General features: G+C 49.2%; 2 protein-coding genes across 5 annotated transcripts; one reads left to right on the top strand and one right to left on the bottom strand.

Annotated features, from left to right (window-relative positions):
- Positions 1-5,503: 5,503 nt before the first annotated feature.
- naga (N-acetylgalactosaminidase, alpha) lies at positions 5,504-10,626 on the bottom strand. Of its 3 annotated transcripts, none has more exons than XM_076044606.1 (9): positions 10,495-10,626; positions 9,749-9,899; positions 9,520-9,660; positions 8,403-8,614; positions 8,224-8,318; positions 7,601-7,762; positions 6,790-6,987; positions 6,555-6,695; positions 5,504-6,109 (listed from the first exon to the last, which is right to left on the bottom strand). In XM_076044606.1, the coding sequence occupies exons 2-9, from the start codon at positions 9,895-9,897 to the stop codon at positions 5,888-5,890; spliced, it is 1,320 nt and encodes a 439-aa protein (XP_075900721.1). In that variant the 5' UTR covers positions 9,898-9,899; positions 10,495-10,626; the 3' UTR covers positions 5,504-5,887. The 3 variants fall into 3 exon arrangements, with proteins under 3 accessions (XP_075900721.1, XP_075900722.1, XP_075900723.1); XM_076044607.1 differs by having other exon boundaries at positions 10,491-10,562; XM_076044608.1 differs by lacking the exon at positions 10,495-10,626 and adding an exon at positions 10,341-10,362.
- Positions 10,627-10,758: 132 nt separating this feature from the next.
- LOC142900353 (usherin) lies at positions 10,759-14,419 on the top strand. Of its 2 annotated transcripts, XM_076044609.1 has the most exons (7): positions 10,759-11,892; positions 11,997-12,177; positions 12,614-12,786; positions 12,868-12,972; positions 13,231-13,302; positions 13,393-13,687; positions 13,884-14,419. In XM_076044609.1, exons 3-6 carry the CDS (start codon positions 12,730-12,732, stop codon positions 13,666-13,668), a joined length of 510 nt encoding a protein of 169 aa, XP_075900724.1. In that variant the 5' UTR covers positions 10,759-11,892; positions 11,997-12,177; positions 12,614-12,729; the 3' UTR covers positions 13,669-13,687; positions 13,884-14,419. The 2 variants fall into 2 exon arrangements, with proteins under 2 accessions (XP_075900724.1, XP_075900725.1); XM_076044610.1 differs by having other exon boundaries at positions 10,759-12,177; positions 13,393-13,566; positions 13,884-14,409.
- Positions 14,420-14,425: the final 6 nt, after the last annotated feature.

Here is a 14,425-nt window from a genome sequence, read left to right as displayed (position 1 = left end):
GGTGCCACTACAAGGTTCCACGAGGCCAAATGCCAAAATTAGCGCGCTTGGCTTGCCAAGGATGACGCGGCAAATATGCGTCGAGCTTTGGCCAATTGTTGCACAACACAAAGTTGGGCTGACATTAATGAAACAAGTGCTGGAACAAGTTGTTTTTTATTGGAGTGCAGGAGAACAAGAACAGAATTTGTGCATCATATTGATTAGCTGCCTGGGGAGGGGGGGTGGGGGGGGGTCATTTTCTCAACTGCAGCAGAAACTTTGGTGAACTCTCAGCGGTTGAACGTTCAGCAATCAAACAACAGTCCCTGCGGGGGGAGGAGCCGCAGCAGCTAAGCTGTCACTGCAATTAAAACATGCTCGGCGTGAGTGTGTGTCATTAAAAGGAGCGTTGACAGTCCATGAGCTCCCTATCGGGATAGCGTTACTCGAAGACAATTGCGCTCAGATATATTTAATGGCAGCGGCGGGGGCAAAGTGATGGACAGGTGAGTGCGCAACGGCCGACAGACAAGAGAAACGGTGATGGACCCAAACAAAAATAGAACGCGCACGCGCAAAAGCATTAAAAGAAAAAAAAGAATTCAAGCACATGTGTGCGAGCGAGCGAGACGGTGAAGGTTGCGGGGAGCATTGTTGACCGATCACGTCTCTATTTTTACTAGCTGCCCCGCCCGCGTGCTAAAAGACTTGTGCCAACTAGTCTTGTCAGTCAAAACCCTTTGTGGAAAACGTGCTGCTCCTATCCACCAAAGTGGAGGCGCGTTACCAGCTCCGGTGACAGCACATTGCCAATGTCGCTGCTGCTGCTGCTGCTGCTGCTCGCAGATCCTGCTGGAAATTGATCAAGAAATGCTCTCAGGCTCCCGTCGCCTCGCACCTCGCAAAAGACACTCGTGCCAAAGATCTACACCTGCTCCTTCCAGTCCTTTTCCAGCCATTGTCCTTGCAGGCCGGCTCAGGCCCAAACTCAGGCTGCCGTGTCGCTCTCGTTTGTTGGCTCTCCAGTCAGTGAAACAGAAGATGGGAGGGGGGGGGGTGCTGTCGCCCGGAAAATGCTTTTTGGGTGGATGAGAGACAGAAGCCTCAGACAGGGGAATGAAAGTGAAGGGAAGACGGATGCCGCACACACGCTCTCGCTTTCCCTCTCTCTCTCTCTCTCTCTCTCTCTCTCTCTCTCTCTCACACACACACACACACACACACACACACACCTGACAGATGTACAGTGTGTCTGCAGGGAGGTGACGCGGTCACAGCCCTCCACAGGATTCCAGGATATGGAGGATTTGTCTATGCAAGGAATTGCAGAGAGGGGAGAATGAGCGAGGAGCAGCGTGTTTGTCTGTCCGTGTGCGTGAGTGTGTGTGTGTGTGTGTGTGTGAATACATGTGCAACAGTAAAAGCAGGGCAGTGCGATAGAGTATCTAAAGAAAGAAGAAAGGGAGTGCGAGCAGCAGCGAGGTATTTGCTGCAGTCTCTGACTTTGACCCACAAAGGCTGGCAGGGAGCAGGCAACCTGGCCGCCTGCCATGAACCGAGCGCCTCGGCAACGTGCAGACTGCCTCGTACGCAGCGGCATCATGGAAACAGTTACCAGGCACGTCTCGCTCCGCTAGCTGGGGCAACAGCAGCGACTGGTGGACAAGCGCAGACCTTCATTCATAATAAAAAAAAATTAAAAAAAAAAACACATGACAAATCCACAGACGTCCATATGACGTGCAGGCGGTCTCGCAGTCACAAGCAAAGGAAGGGGCGGCGGGGTTGGTAGAGGGGGGAGATTTTCCACAGACATTATGTAAGTTCTAATAAGTGATGAGACATTGGTGAATCAGTAAACCGGCGGGCTATCCATTTACAGATGCCCAGGCAAAACGCATGCAAAACACACCGGCGCAGATGTATCCACACACATCATCGGCCCAGCTGAGACAACAGTGTCTCCTCGCAGCCAGCAGGATATCCTCTGCTGAAACAGGCCCACAGGGGCAGGACGGGTGGGGCGGGGCGGAGGGGGTAGAGGGGGGGGGGCGCGAGGATCCTCCGTCACACATCCGGAGTCACAGCCCCAAATCAATTTCTCGCTTATGGATTTTGAAAGGAGAAAAAAAGAAAAAGAGAAGACTGCGTCTGGCCGTACGCTCGTCGTCTGTCGTTTTGATTCATGTTTGCTGGGTTCAACAGCAAAGAGAGAGAGAGGGAGGGGGGGAAAAGATGTGTTGTGTGAGTGTTGGTGGCAGTGGGGAGGTGCAGCAAAACACGCAAGCACTTCATTGAGGCCGGTAGCAAGATGTTAGGGAGTGAGAATGAGTCCTTTGGTTGGACCAGAACAGGACTTCTAATGCGCTAAAGATGCTCAAATGTGTGAACACAGCAAAACGCGTGCCATTGATTTCAGCTTTGACGTGTTGGGTTTTTTCGACATTTCACATCCATCTCAACCAAAAGTTCCAGTTAAATGCAATTAAACGTCCTTCCAGCTGGGATCAATGCTGGAAATCAGATCTTTGTGAGTCAATACTGCGTCTCTCGTACGTCACTGAAGTTGCCAAATTGATGAAAGCCCATCATTTACTTCTTTGGCTTCACTTTCCTGGCAATTTTGTGTGAGGAGAGGACACGCAGTTCTGAGACTTTGGAAAGTGTGCCTCTGTGACATCACAAAGGGCTCTGTGTGTTCTTTCACCCACCACCTCCAAGCCGTTTTTCATTTTCGTTCCCAAACAAACACATTAAACGTTCAACTAAACATCAGCTTTAACAGGCAGCTAAAACTACAACCGGCTGTAAACAGAGGGCTACATTGTGAAATTTCTGAAAAAGTGTTTTGGTGGTAATTGATTGTGCGAGGCCGCTTCTCTGACGTCCAGGAATGAAGAGCAAAGACGTGAAATTGAGTAGAAAGCGGGACCTTGGAGCGCTGGAATGCCTGACTCCTGACCGCCCCGCCATCCGGCATTTCCGTACGCGGGGAGGAAAACTACAGCAGGGTGACATAAAAGTGGAAAATTCATATTTTTTTTCTGCTCCATCAGACCTTGGCGGCGTAATATCATGAATCAGCAAGCGGCCGCACGGAGCTAAAAATGTCTACAGGATGAGCAGAAGGTTCCTGTGCGCAGAAAAAAAAAAAAAAAAAAAAAAAGATCGGGGGGGGAAAAAAAGTGCCACCAGTGTCACGGACTTCCAAGAACAAAAGCGCTTCTGCGTGCGGAAATCACATTTTTTTCCCGTGACAAACTGGAATGTAAATGCTGGTCAGTGAGGGGAAACGCGCTCAATGACTTTTTTTCCCCTCCTCGTCTCTTTATGGCACCACTCGAGGGTTTTTGTTTTTTTCTTTGTTGAACTCAGCCTCCTCCCAGGCCGAGCCTCTATCCTCACTGACCCAAATGTGAAAATCCCATATATGTGCGGTGTGCATCCCGGCCCGTCCGTCTGTCCGTCCGTCCGTCTGTCCATCCGTCCCTGTGCCTTTCAGAGGCGCACAATGCCGCCACTGTCATTTGAATTCTCCGAGCACGAGGAGGAGAGTGTGACTGGCAGCGTCACAACAACCATGCGCTGGCACTGGTCGGGTTGGGGCGAGAAGGGGGGCGGGTGGGGGGTGTTTAGAGGCGGAGGCAGGGGGGGTTCGGTTTGGGTCGGGGGTCCTCGGGGGAGAGCTAGAGGGAGGGAGGGAGGGAGGGAGGGAGAGAAGGAGGGGTCGACCTATCCATGGATTTGTATTAGTGGGGTGATAGGGGCTTGGGGGGGGGGGCGGCGCTCCCTCCACTGTTGGCGGGGGTACGGAGACGAGAGTGGCAACTGTGCCTCGCTGCAGCTGTGGGCCTACGTGAGCATCGGCAGGAACGCTCTGGCTCCTCATCTCGCCGCCTGACTGCCACCCCCCCACCAACCCCCAACCCCCCGCCCCTCCCCTCCCTGTTCTCCCTGTCTCTTTTCTCTCTCTCTCACACACACACACACACACACACACACATCTCTCACTCTCATCCCACACTCTCTCTCCCTCTCCTCCTCTTCTTCTTCTTCTTCTTCTTCTTCTTCTTCTTTTTGCACACTTGCAGCCTCCCAATAGACTTTCTGACACCCTCCCCCCTTTCTCTTTTTTTTTCAACAAATCCTTTTCACGTTGCTCTCTCTCTCTCTCTCTCTCTCTCTCTCTCTCTCTCTCTCTCATGGTGCACCCAAACAGCCGAGACCTTGACACTGAAGATGTGTTGTGCGCGGCCAGCCAGCGGATACCGGAGACGTCTGAAAAGAGTCTCCTTTCCCACACACGCACGCACGCACGCACGCACGCACACACACACACGCACGCCTACAAGCAGACACGGTACACGCAGCAGAATATAGCCCCGAAGTGACCTAGAAGGGACGCAAGCGCACGCAGCGACAGAAAGTCGACTTGTGCGTCGCGCTTGTGCACACACGCGGCGGCTGGAACGCACACAAAAGCGTGTGAGCGAGCGCGAGCAGTATCTCAAGACTGCGAGCATTGTGGGGCTTCGAGGCCAAGGACGGAGGTAGCGGCACGCACGAGACTCGGCACAACCAGACAAGGAGAAGGAGGAGGAGGTGAAGGGAGGGAGAGAAGGAGGGAGGGAGGGAGGAGTGATGACGAGGAGGTAGCGTGATTCAAAAGAGGGGGGAAAAAGCCAATGAAAGAAGGAGGGAGAGGTGAAGGAGATTTGAGGGAATACAAAGGCAGAAGGAGGGGGGTGGGGGTGGGGGGGGTTGTCGTTTTCTAGCATGTGCGGAAACAGCAGAAGCCGCTACGGAAGGAGTGGGAATCATAACAGAGAGATAGAGCGCCGAGCCAAACCGTCTCCTTGTCCTTGTTCCCGTCGGCAGGTGCATTTTTTGGCCTTGAACGTGACCGTTCCGGAGGAGCAGCCAGAGGAGCAGCACTGCCCTCTAGTGGACAGCCGTGGAAGTGCTCCCGGTTAGTCACGCTGCCAGAATTTGGTCTTGTACAAACAATACTGTCCAAATAATGCATGAAAAAAAAAAACATAGTTGGCGCAAGAAAACAGTTTATCTCCAACTTGCTGCCTTCAAAGCGACTGAAACCGTTTTCATTCCATAAGCAACAAACAAATCTGTGAGGGCTCGTGTCTGGGAAGATGACACTCATAAAGCTGTGTTTGACAAGGTTCTGGTGTCGTGATTCATATGGTGTTGACTTCCAGCTAACAAGTAACATCCACAGCCAGAACACCATGGCGACGTGAACCTGGGAGGCGAAAGATGAAAGTTCAAAACAGCGTTTTATGTGGCTGGAAAGTTACCAAAAGCAGGACTAAGCCGAGGCGCAAAGCTGACGTAAAATGTTGTTTAGGTGTCCGCCGAGGATCAACTACATCTTAAGTGGCATCAACAGGATCCCGCAGTGTTTTCAGACCAGTGGTCACATGATTTCAACTGGTCTCCCATAGCTACCTGTTTTTTCCTTTGTCCTGTACCACATCTTTGAAACAAAACACTTGATTTTCAGTTAAAACTACAATCATTTTATTTTAATCAAAACAAAAATAAATCATCCATCAGTTGATCAGTGATCAGTTTTCTTATTATAAAAAAATGCCTTACTGTAAGGATTATTCTTGTGCTTCTTTGTAGACAAAAAAGAAGTGTTTCAATTACAAGGGAGGCACTCAGCTGAATTTTTCTTTTTTTTCCTTCTTAAAGCTGCAAGAACAGAAGTCGAAGATACAGTGTAATGGCTTTGCCTGAGCCTGCAGTAGTTTCAACACCTGCGAAAGACAGAAGAGCGCTTCGTATTTCCGAACGGCACTTTGTGTGCCGGTAGCGAAGAAGATGTCGAGCATGATCAGGTCCGGAGTGAAGACGGAATTTCGAGTGTTCTGGGCCGGTGCGATTACAGGACGTCGACGTTCGGTACGTCATTGGCGCCGTCGCGGTAGGGCGACCACCACGGGCCGTGGTAGTAGAGCTTCGGCTTGCTGAAGGGATTCAGCTTCAGCTTCCGCCTGGCGGGCGCCGAGACGTGCCACATGACCACTCCGGTGGGGTTGACCGACACCGCGAAGTCAGTGGAGTCCTTCACTGTGTCGGTCTTTCCACTGTAGACGTCAGTGAGCTGGAGAAGAGCAAAACAAATATAATATTTAAAAAGAGTGTTTGTGACTGATTGATTAAGGAGGAAAAACTTCTACTGAAAGTTTGACTCATAGTAATAAAAGTTTAGTTCAGAGTCTGACACCAGTGTTGATTTTGTAGTAGGGACTGAATTGATTTGGGTAAAAGTCACATTGGTGAACTCTCGTACATAAATTTGAACTTTCCCCTCGTGTCTGTCTGGATACATTTTGCTGCGCTTGCTTTTTGCATTTGGCTGAAAACAACAATCATCTGAGGCTCAATATCAACGCTTTCACACCATGGCTCCTTAAATACTGTTCATGCTGCAAAGAAGATCCATTCCTGACGTTCTAAAATGAGTTGTTAGAAAATTTAAACTTAGCGTCTCCGGTCGGAGGAGGGTGGCAGAGCGGAGAAGAGCCGTGAGATGACGACGGACGGACCTTGTAGCTGCCCCTGGTGTAGTTGAGCCTGCTCAGGGAGGTCAGGTAGCGGTACGGCATGTCGGTGCGGCGGCTGAAGAAAACCAGAGCGCTGGCGCCGTCGGAGAGGGTTCGCCAGAACACCTCGATGCCGTTCTTCTCCTGGCGGGAGGAGGCGACACAGACGTAAGCGTGTGAATAACAGCGGTGACGTGAAGATGCTGCGACGGAGCAAAGTCGGAGTGGGAGGCGTCACCTTCACGATGCGTCTCCCCTGGATGCCCAGCGGGTCCTGGTTGATGGCGATGGCCAGCTTGTTCTGCAGGATGGCGCGGGCCTCGGCGCCGATGGAGCGCAGGTCGTTGGACATGTAGAGGGGAGCGGCCATGATGGCCCACAGCGCCATCTGGGTGCGGGACTGCTCGGCGCTGAGGCCGAAGTCACCGACAATCAGCTGCAAGCGAGCGAGCGGGTTTGAACAAGGAAGAGGAGAGAGGGCAATGTGTATTCATTGTACTGCGGAGAGCTCATTCCACTCGTTCCTATCACAGACAAGGAAGTCTTTCTCTGTTTTTGGGAAGCCGGTAAAAAAAAAAAAATGTCAAAAATGTCAAAAATGCGGTGGCATGATTGTGGCGACACTTGAAGACCAGATGGAGGGCAGGAAGCAAAAGAGCAGCTGTGACTCAGTCAGGGGACGTGTCCATGTTACGCTATCTTAGCTGAGAATGCAAAACAGAAAATGACAAAACATGTTGGAGATGAACTTTAAGAGCCCCGCTGACTGGACCAGAGTTCCTGTTAAAGCACTGGAGCGGCTGACTGGAGCCTGTGGGGCTGCTCTCATTGGCTGTCTTCAAGTCCTTATTCCATCAAGGGGTGACCATCAAGAAATCACTGGCTGCCCTCCATCGGCACTTGAACTTTTCACAAGGAACTGACAGCAATGGTACAAATCAGCACATAGAGCGATACAATATTAAATGAATAATATCAATGAATGAATTGATCAAATCAAGCCGTCTTTTCACAGATACCGTCACACTGTTACTTTGCGTAGAACTGACCATGTCGGGGTCATTCCACCTTCCGGGTCCGGCTGCAGGTGAGAGAACGTCCTGGTTGTTGAAGAACCAGTCGATGATGTTCAGGACGCTGTCCCAGGAGTCCTGGATGTCGCCGTAGTTACGCCACAGGTTGCAGATCTCACCCAGCTGAGTGTAGTTCACCTAAAAGCACAAATGGTTATTTTTTTAATATATATATATATATATATTTCTTATTTATATTATATTTATTTTTCTTTGCACTTGTGGTAAGGGCATCCTATACAGTTTTGTTGTAACCTGGAGTACAATGGCAATAAAGCATATTCCGATTCCTAAATGGTTGTGTGACTTTGGGAACATACAGGAATCTTTAAAACAAAGCCATCTTTAAAAACAAAAGATCTCTTTAGATCAGCAGGAAACGGCCTGTTTAGCCCTCTGTTTACAGTCACCCATAAATATGCTCCGTTTTAGCTCCCAGCTCACACCATTATTTCGTCATGTTTCCCACATATTTGGAAAGGGGTACAAACTGAACGGCCAAGTTCTCAGAGGGTGAAGCAAACTCAAAGCAGTCAGTGACGTTTTTTCCACGAGACATTTTGCATTTTATAGTGAAATGAACCAGGTCTGTTTTACACCTTTGGTGGGAGACCGCCCTGGTAGGCTGGCCAGCTGCAGGAGTAGGCAATGGGACGGCCCGTAGTGTTCAAAGCCGCTGACATAAGGGGGTAACCTGTGAAAAAATGAGTCCCAAGTCAACAACACGTCGACAGTCAGAGAATTAAAAAAAAAAAAAGTCACCGCTCAAGCTCCTCACCCTGCGCTTGCTCCACTTCATTGGAGTAACAGCCGTCAAATTTCAACATGTCCACCCCCCAATCTGCAAAAGTCTGAGCGTCCGTCTTGATCTTGTCCAGCGTGGTGCCGGGGTATCCGCCGCACGTCAGTGTGCCCATATCTCCGTAGATCCCCAGCTTGAGACCCTTGTCGTGCATGTACTTAGCCAGTTTTGGGATGCCACTTGGGAAGCTGAGAGAGGAACAAGAATAAGCATGTGATGAATGAAGTTTGAGGTTTATACAAACAAAACACAACGGGGAAAAAAGTGTCTAATTGTTGTGTGAAATGCAGTAAGCAGCAGAATTCTATTCCAAATTAATGGAATTTAGTTTTGAAACCATGATATAAGTCAGTGGTTTCTCTGTCATTCCCCCCACCCCCTCTTGGAGGAAGAAAAATTTTCCTCCCCAAAGCCCCAAATTTGATGTGGCTGTGTCTTGAGGGATCCCGATGTACCTGCAATTGGTCCCATGTCTCTAGGACAAAGTTGACTTTTGACCCCATAGACTTGCATGGTATTGGGGTTAGTGATAAGGCTGGAATTAGGGTTAGGGTTAGGGTTAGCTGGAATTAGGGTTAGGGTTCCGGGGTTCCTCATGGGCTAGAAGCCCCAAATTTGACGTGGCTGTGTCTTGAGGGATTCCCATGAACCTGCAAGTGGCCCCATGTCTCTAGGACAAAGTTGACTTTTGACCCCATAGACTTGCATGGCATTATAAGTGATAAGTGAGGAATCATGCTGGCGAATATGATTCAAATCAGATTCCTTCTCAAATCTGATTTTTAGGGCTGACTGTCCACACTGTTTTTACTCAGTCAAAACCGATCTGTGTGTTTGGAGCTGTTCAGACTGAGATGCATCTGTCCAAATCAAAGATTAGAAACTTCCTCCCGAAGGTGGTTTCAATCGGTTTTGCAAAAATCAGATTTGATGTGATTTTTGACTCTTCAGACTACAAAAGAGCCATCCGGTTTCAATCTGGATGGGCTAAAAATCGGATTTTGGCTGGCAGTGTGAACGCCACTTAAAATGGCTTAATCTGTGTGTGTTTGGATGTGAACAGATCCCACTGGGAGCTTAAGTAAACAACTACCGTTTGGGGTCAGCCTGCAGTCGACCTTTGTCGTCTCGCTGCTTGGAGGCCCAGCAGTCGTCGATGTTCACATAAACGTAACCGAGCGCCTTCCAGCCGTCGCCTGACAGTCTGTCGGCCATGTCCATGAACAGCTTCTCACTGAGGAAAGAGGCAAAGCCAGAGAGGAATACAAACACAATCAATTAATCAATTGCATGTCACATCAACATCGTATCTTCAGGCTCACCTGATGCAGTTCACGGGGTCGTGCTCGCAGTCGATGTCACAGCGGAACCGTTCCCATGCCAACCAGCCCATCGGTGGGGTCCTCATCAGCCCGTTGTCCAGGCCGAGTGCGGCCCCGCATAGCAGGGACACGAGCAGAGGCACCAACATTTCTGCAGAGTGGAGACGCCTCAAGAGTTCAGCTCAGTGCAGAAGTTGAACCTGAAGTCAAACCCGAGTCGATCCCAGCCAGACAGCCACTGGTCTGGTGAAAGGTACAGGATCTCTCACACATAAACAACACCTGCTGAGTGTCAGCTGACTGCAAGTGGAGACTTCCTGGTCGGGTCTGTTGAGTCAGCTGACCCAAGTCAATTATTTGTTGTTTGGCCTACTTGTGGTTTTTATAACCTACAAAATATGGCCTACTAAACATTGTTTGGCGTTCATGACAGCTTCTTCCTACTAGCGCCAAACAGATGACTGAATCAGACCGTGCAAGAAAACGATTCGATAAATTAACGACAATGAAGGAAAAACAAGTAATATATCTGCGATGCCGTCACTTAAGTAAATAACGTAAATAAACAGGAGCTGAATCGCTGTCATTCAACCTGGGTTCCTATAGCGACGCGGAAGAGGTACGGGAGGCGCATTTTCGATCTCTGCTCCTACTTTACAGCCTCGGCCACTAAATCAAATCAAGTAATTTTCAATGACATGCTATACAAGGAACTAAAACACAATGAAAGCTCCATACTCACTCACCAAGTTTCTCTGTACACTGTCGGCGACATGAACCGATCCGCTCGCTTCTCAAGACAAATAGGCAGTAAATCACGTGACACTGTAGTCTAGACAGCTGACCGGAAGAGGAACCCAAAGAGTCTCGGCCGCGATTTCCACTCGTACGTTCATTTGAAATGTCACCACTTTTACTTCATTTTTTCTTCTTCTTTTTTTTCCAATTAAGAGAAATGTGCCCGTTTTGACCCCACGGAGGTCTAGGAGTGGTCTGAAGAGAGGAAGAAAGAAAAAGGAAAAAGCTCGGGGAAATTGCTGTTCTAAGAAAGAAACAACTATCGCCATATTCATTATTATTATTATTATTATTATTATTATACGTTGCTTTATATTTTATTATAATTTTGAAATACGTGGGGAGAGACGGACGGTATCAGCAATCATACGGCTTGAACCCATAGGCTCACGTTCCAACAACTACTGGGATCCTACATTTCCCGTGGTGCAACAGTGACAGCGCTTTTATCGGTTTCTGTTGGATGCGAACACTTCTGGACCTTAGCCACCAGAGGGAGTGCTCGCAGCGCTTTTTTTTTTTTTTTACTTTCCCCCCTGTTAACTGTGAACTGCAGAAGAAAAGGAAAAGGAAGAAGAAAGAAAAATGAAAAAGAAGAAGAAAGAGGAGGAGAAGAACTGCAGAAGAAGAACAAGAGGGTGTCTGACCACTGAGAGAAGCGTCATTTATTTTTCTGAATGAAAGTTGGCAACACTACATTTATAACCGTACGGGACTCTCTGAGCTACCTACCTGGCTAGCTCGTCAAGTTGGTGCTGGCCAGGTTGCTGAGCGCTGGCTGTCCCAGCTCAGACACTCAGTGATATTAATTCTCTTCGGCCACCTCGTGCACCAGACACTAAGAAACATTCACATTTTTCTCTTCAGTTTTTGTTTGAGCATATCAATGACTGCAGGCCCACAATAAATAAATAAAAAATACATTGAAAGATAATTTACAGCAATAGGCAGAGCTGCTGTGGATGTATTTTTAAGCTTTTTTTTTTTTCTTTTTTTTATTTTTTTTTTTAATGAGAAATTCAGCTTTTGTTTGTTGTGGGTTATTCCCATCCTGCCTTCTTGATTTATTTATTACTCAAGAGCTGTTTTTTTTTTTTTTCCCCATTGGGAACATAACATAACATACAGTATTTAAAAATGAATGTACACAAGGCAAACACATACATGAGTTCACACATACACTGACCGGAAAGGCGACACAAACACAGAGGTCGCTGAGTGCCAGAGAGGCGATACAGCCGCTGCCAAGAGCGCAACCCGACACCCAGCTGTTGCCATGACGCTGCGTAAGAAGAAGCTGAGGGGTGCGCACCGAGTCTCTTGGAGTTGCTCTGCTGTCACGTGAAGTAAGGATGTGAACGAAACGTTTGCCCTGGGCAGGAAAGAGCTCAACCAGGGCCAAAAAAACAAACCAACCAACCTTTTATTATTTCTCTTTTCCACTGAGCAGCAACCGTACGGCCGCCCGGTGAGTATCAGGTGTAAAATACGGATTGAGCTGCAGGTGCAGTCCTGGATGCTGCTGCTGCTGCTGCTGCTGCTGCAGGCGTGTGTCCCTCTGATCCATGCATGACACAGCCAGGGGGTTTCCAGCACCCCCGTCACCGGCTGAACCACGGACCTCAGCGCCGGTAAGTCTGCTTTTTTTTTTTTTGGACAAGCCTCTGTTCCCCAATTTTCCAACCAGAATCCAAACATTTGGGTGAAAAGAAGAGAGTGCGTTGCTTTCTAGCGGCAGTCCAGAAACTAGGCCAGCGGCGCTAAGACGTCTCCAGTTACACCGTTCGTTATCTCCACCGCTGTGAGAGTGTGATCGTCTTTCCTGCTTGCACACTTGAATAATTCTGACAATATATATGTGAGACTGTGTGAAGCAAAGAGGAAAAATGCGACCAGGCCAAACGCATTCCGTAACAGATCAGTGGACCTTTGCAATGACCGGGAATTGTCGAGGGACATGACGTGTCAATGTTTCTGCTCCGACAAGCGCAAAACAAAACTTGCATGTGAAACTTTGAGAAGCGAGCGCCGACACCACCGCGGCCGCTCTGACTCCTCTCCAAACAGACTCGCAGGGTCCCACTCCTCCCGGAGGAGGAGAGGGGGGAGGAGGTGTCGCCGAGCGGGCCGAGGGAGGTCAGGGGGGTCAGCCGGTGGTGCGGGAGCTGTGGTTCATCGTGGTGATGACGGCCGTCGCCCTGCTGCTGCTCGCCGTCGCCTTGGGCGTGCTGCTACACAAGGTGAGAGAGGAGTACTGACAGTGTGGTGGCTTTCATTTCATTTGAAATTTTTTTTTTTCCCCATGTCCCGCCGTGCCACAGGCCCTGAACAAACCCCCCTACACCAGAGAGAGGCCCCCGCTGGTGGCCATGCCCATGCAGAAGAGGAGCCCCATGGCTGTTTATCCGCCCAGCAACTCGATGCTGGTGAGGAGACGCTCATCTTGGCTTTGCTTGCTCTTTACGGGCCGGACACACCGGGCAATAGGAGAAGCGACGCAAATGAGTGACGCAAAAATGCGAATTCTTCCTGTGCACACCTAGCGCGAGGCAAATATGCGTACAAAATTTGCTTTCTTTCGTGCCAAAGGAGAAACAATGGAGTCGTGTGTCAGGACCTTAACTGTTGAGAAAACCTTTTGATTCAGTGAGAGAATTGTCAAAGGTGTGCGTTCCTCTTCCCAGTTCGACACCGTCCCCGACACCACGGCCTTCTCCAACAGCGTGACGCTCAAAGGCTTCACCTTAAAGATGGAGGTAAAATCCAATACGATCCCACGTCACGCTAAAAAATAAATACAGCCGCTTGACCACAGCTGCATTTCTTTTCCCCCCACCACCCACTAGGAGGCGTCAGAAGCCAAATGCCAGCCCGTCAACAGCGTCCCACCTCAGGGTGAACCAGGGGCCCTCAGCCAGGGTCCACTGAGACGCAGCGTCAGCCAGCGGATGGACGGGAAGACGGTGGCGGGGGACGACGAGGCCTGGGACCCCGACATCTCGGGCCACGACAGCGGGATGGTGAGAGACGGCAAAAACAAACGCCGAGCCTCTTCTCACCGCACACTGACACACCTCGAGGAAACAATCCCAGGCTTGATTTGGATCAACAATGCAATCTGATACCCGTTGACACGTAAAAGTATGAAATTGTCAAATAAAAATCGAGAAACTCTCCAGAAAAGTTGATTTAGTCCTCAGTTGGGACCTTCGACGTGTTTGAAAGGGGCACAAATGCGGTGGCATCACAGTGGGGAACCATGTGGAGTGAAGCCGACACAATCTGGGACCAAAACAACATAGAATCACACGTGCATCTTTGTCCTTGTTGCCAACAGTTCATGGACGACGAGGAGTTTGTGGACACCGTCAAGGGCTTCAGCACCGTGAGGAAGGAACACACCATGTTCACCGACACCAACCTGTGACGCCTTTGATGCCTGATGTGTTCTGACAGAGACCGCCGGCCCTCATTGAAAGTCACACGCAGACTTGTGACACGTATAGAGGAAAAAAAAAAATTGATGATAGCAGAGTCTCACACTGTGGATATGTTTTGCGGACAAACGGGTCAAAACAACATTTGAATTGAGTTTTAAGGATGCAAGCTGTCACTGCTGCAGAAGGGAGAAAGAAGTCAGAGAATCTTCTCGCAGTTTCAGCCCTGATGTGCCATTATGCCGATCAAATGTGACTGTCACGCACAGAACAAGTTTCAGCAGAAAGGTAAACTGAGCATTTTTGTGGGTTAGGTTGCAAACATAGCGCTAAATACGTTGTTTTGTGAAGATTGGACTTGTTTTTTTTTTTTTTTTGAATTTAATTGTGTGAAGCTGCTCAGCCAGGGTGCAAAATAAACCAAGTTAATGTGAAAGGTGGA

This window comes from Nelusetta ayraudi, unplaced genomic scaffold (assembly GCF_046127955.1).
Source record: "Nelusetta ayraudi isolate G7.1 ecotype Tasmania unplaced genomic scaffold, CSIRO-AGI_Nayr_v1 ptg000082l, whole genome shotgun sequence".
NCBI classification, from domain to species: Eukaryota; Metazoa; Chordata; class Actinopteri; order Tetraodontiformes; family Monacanthidae; genus Nelusetta; species Nelusetta ayraudi.
Note: the sequence above shows the minus strand (reverse complement) of the source record. Positions and strands in the feature narration are given on the sequence as shown.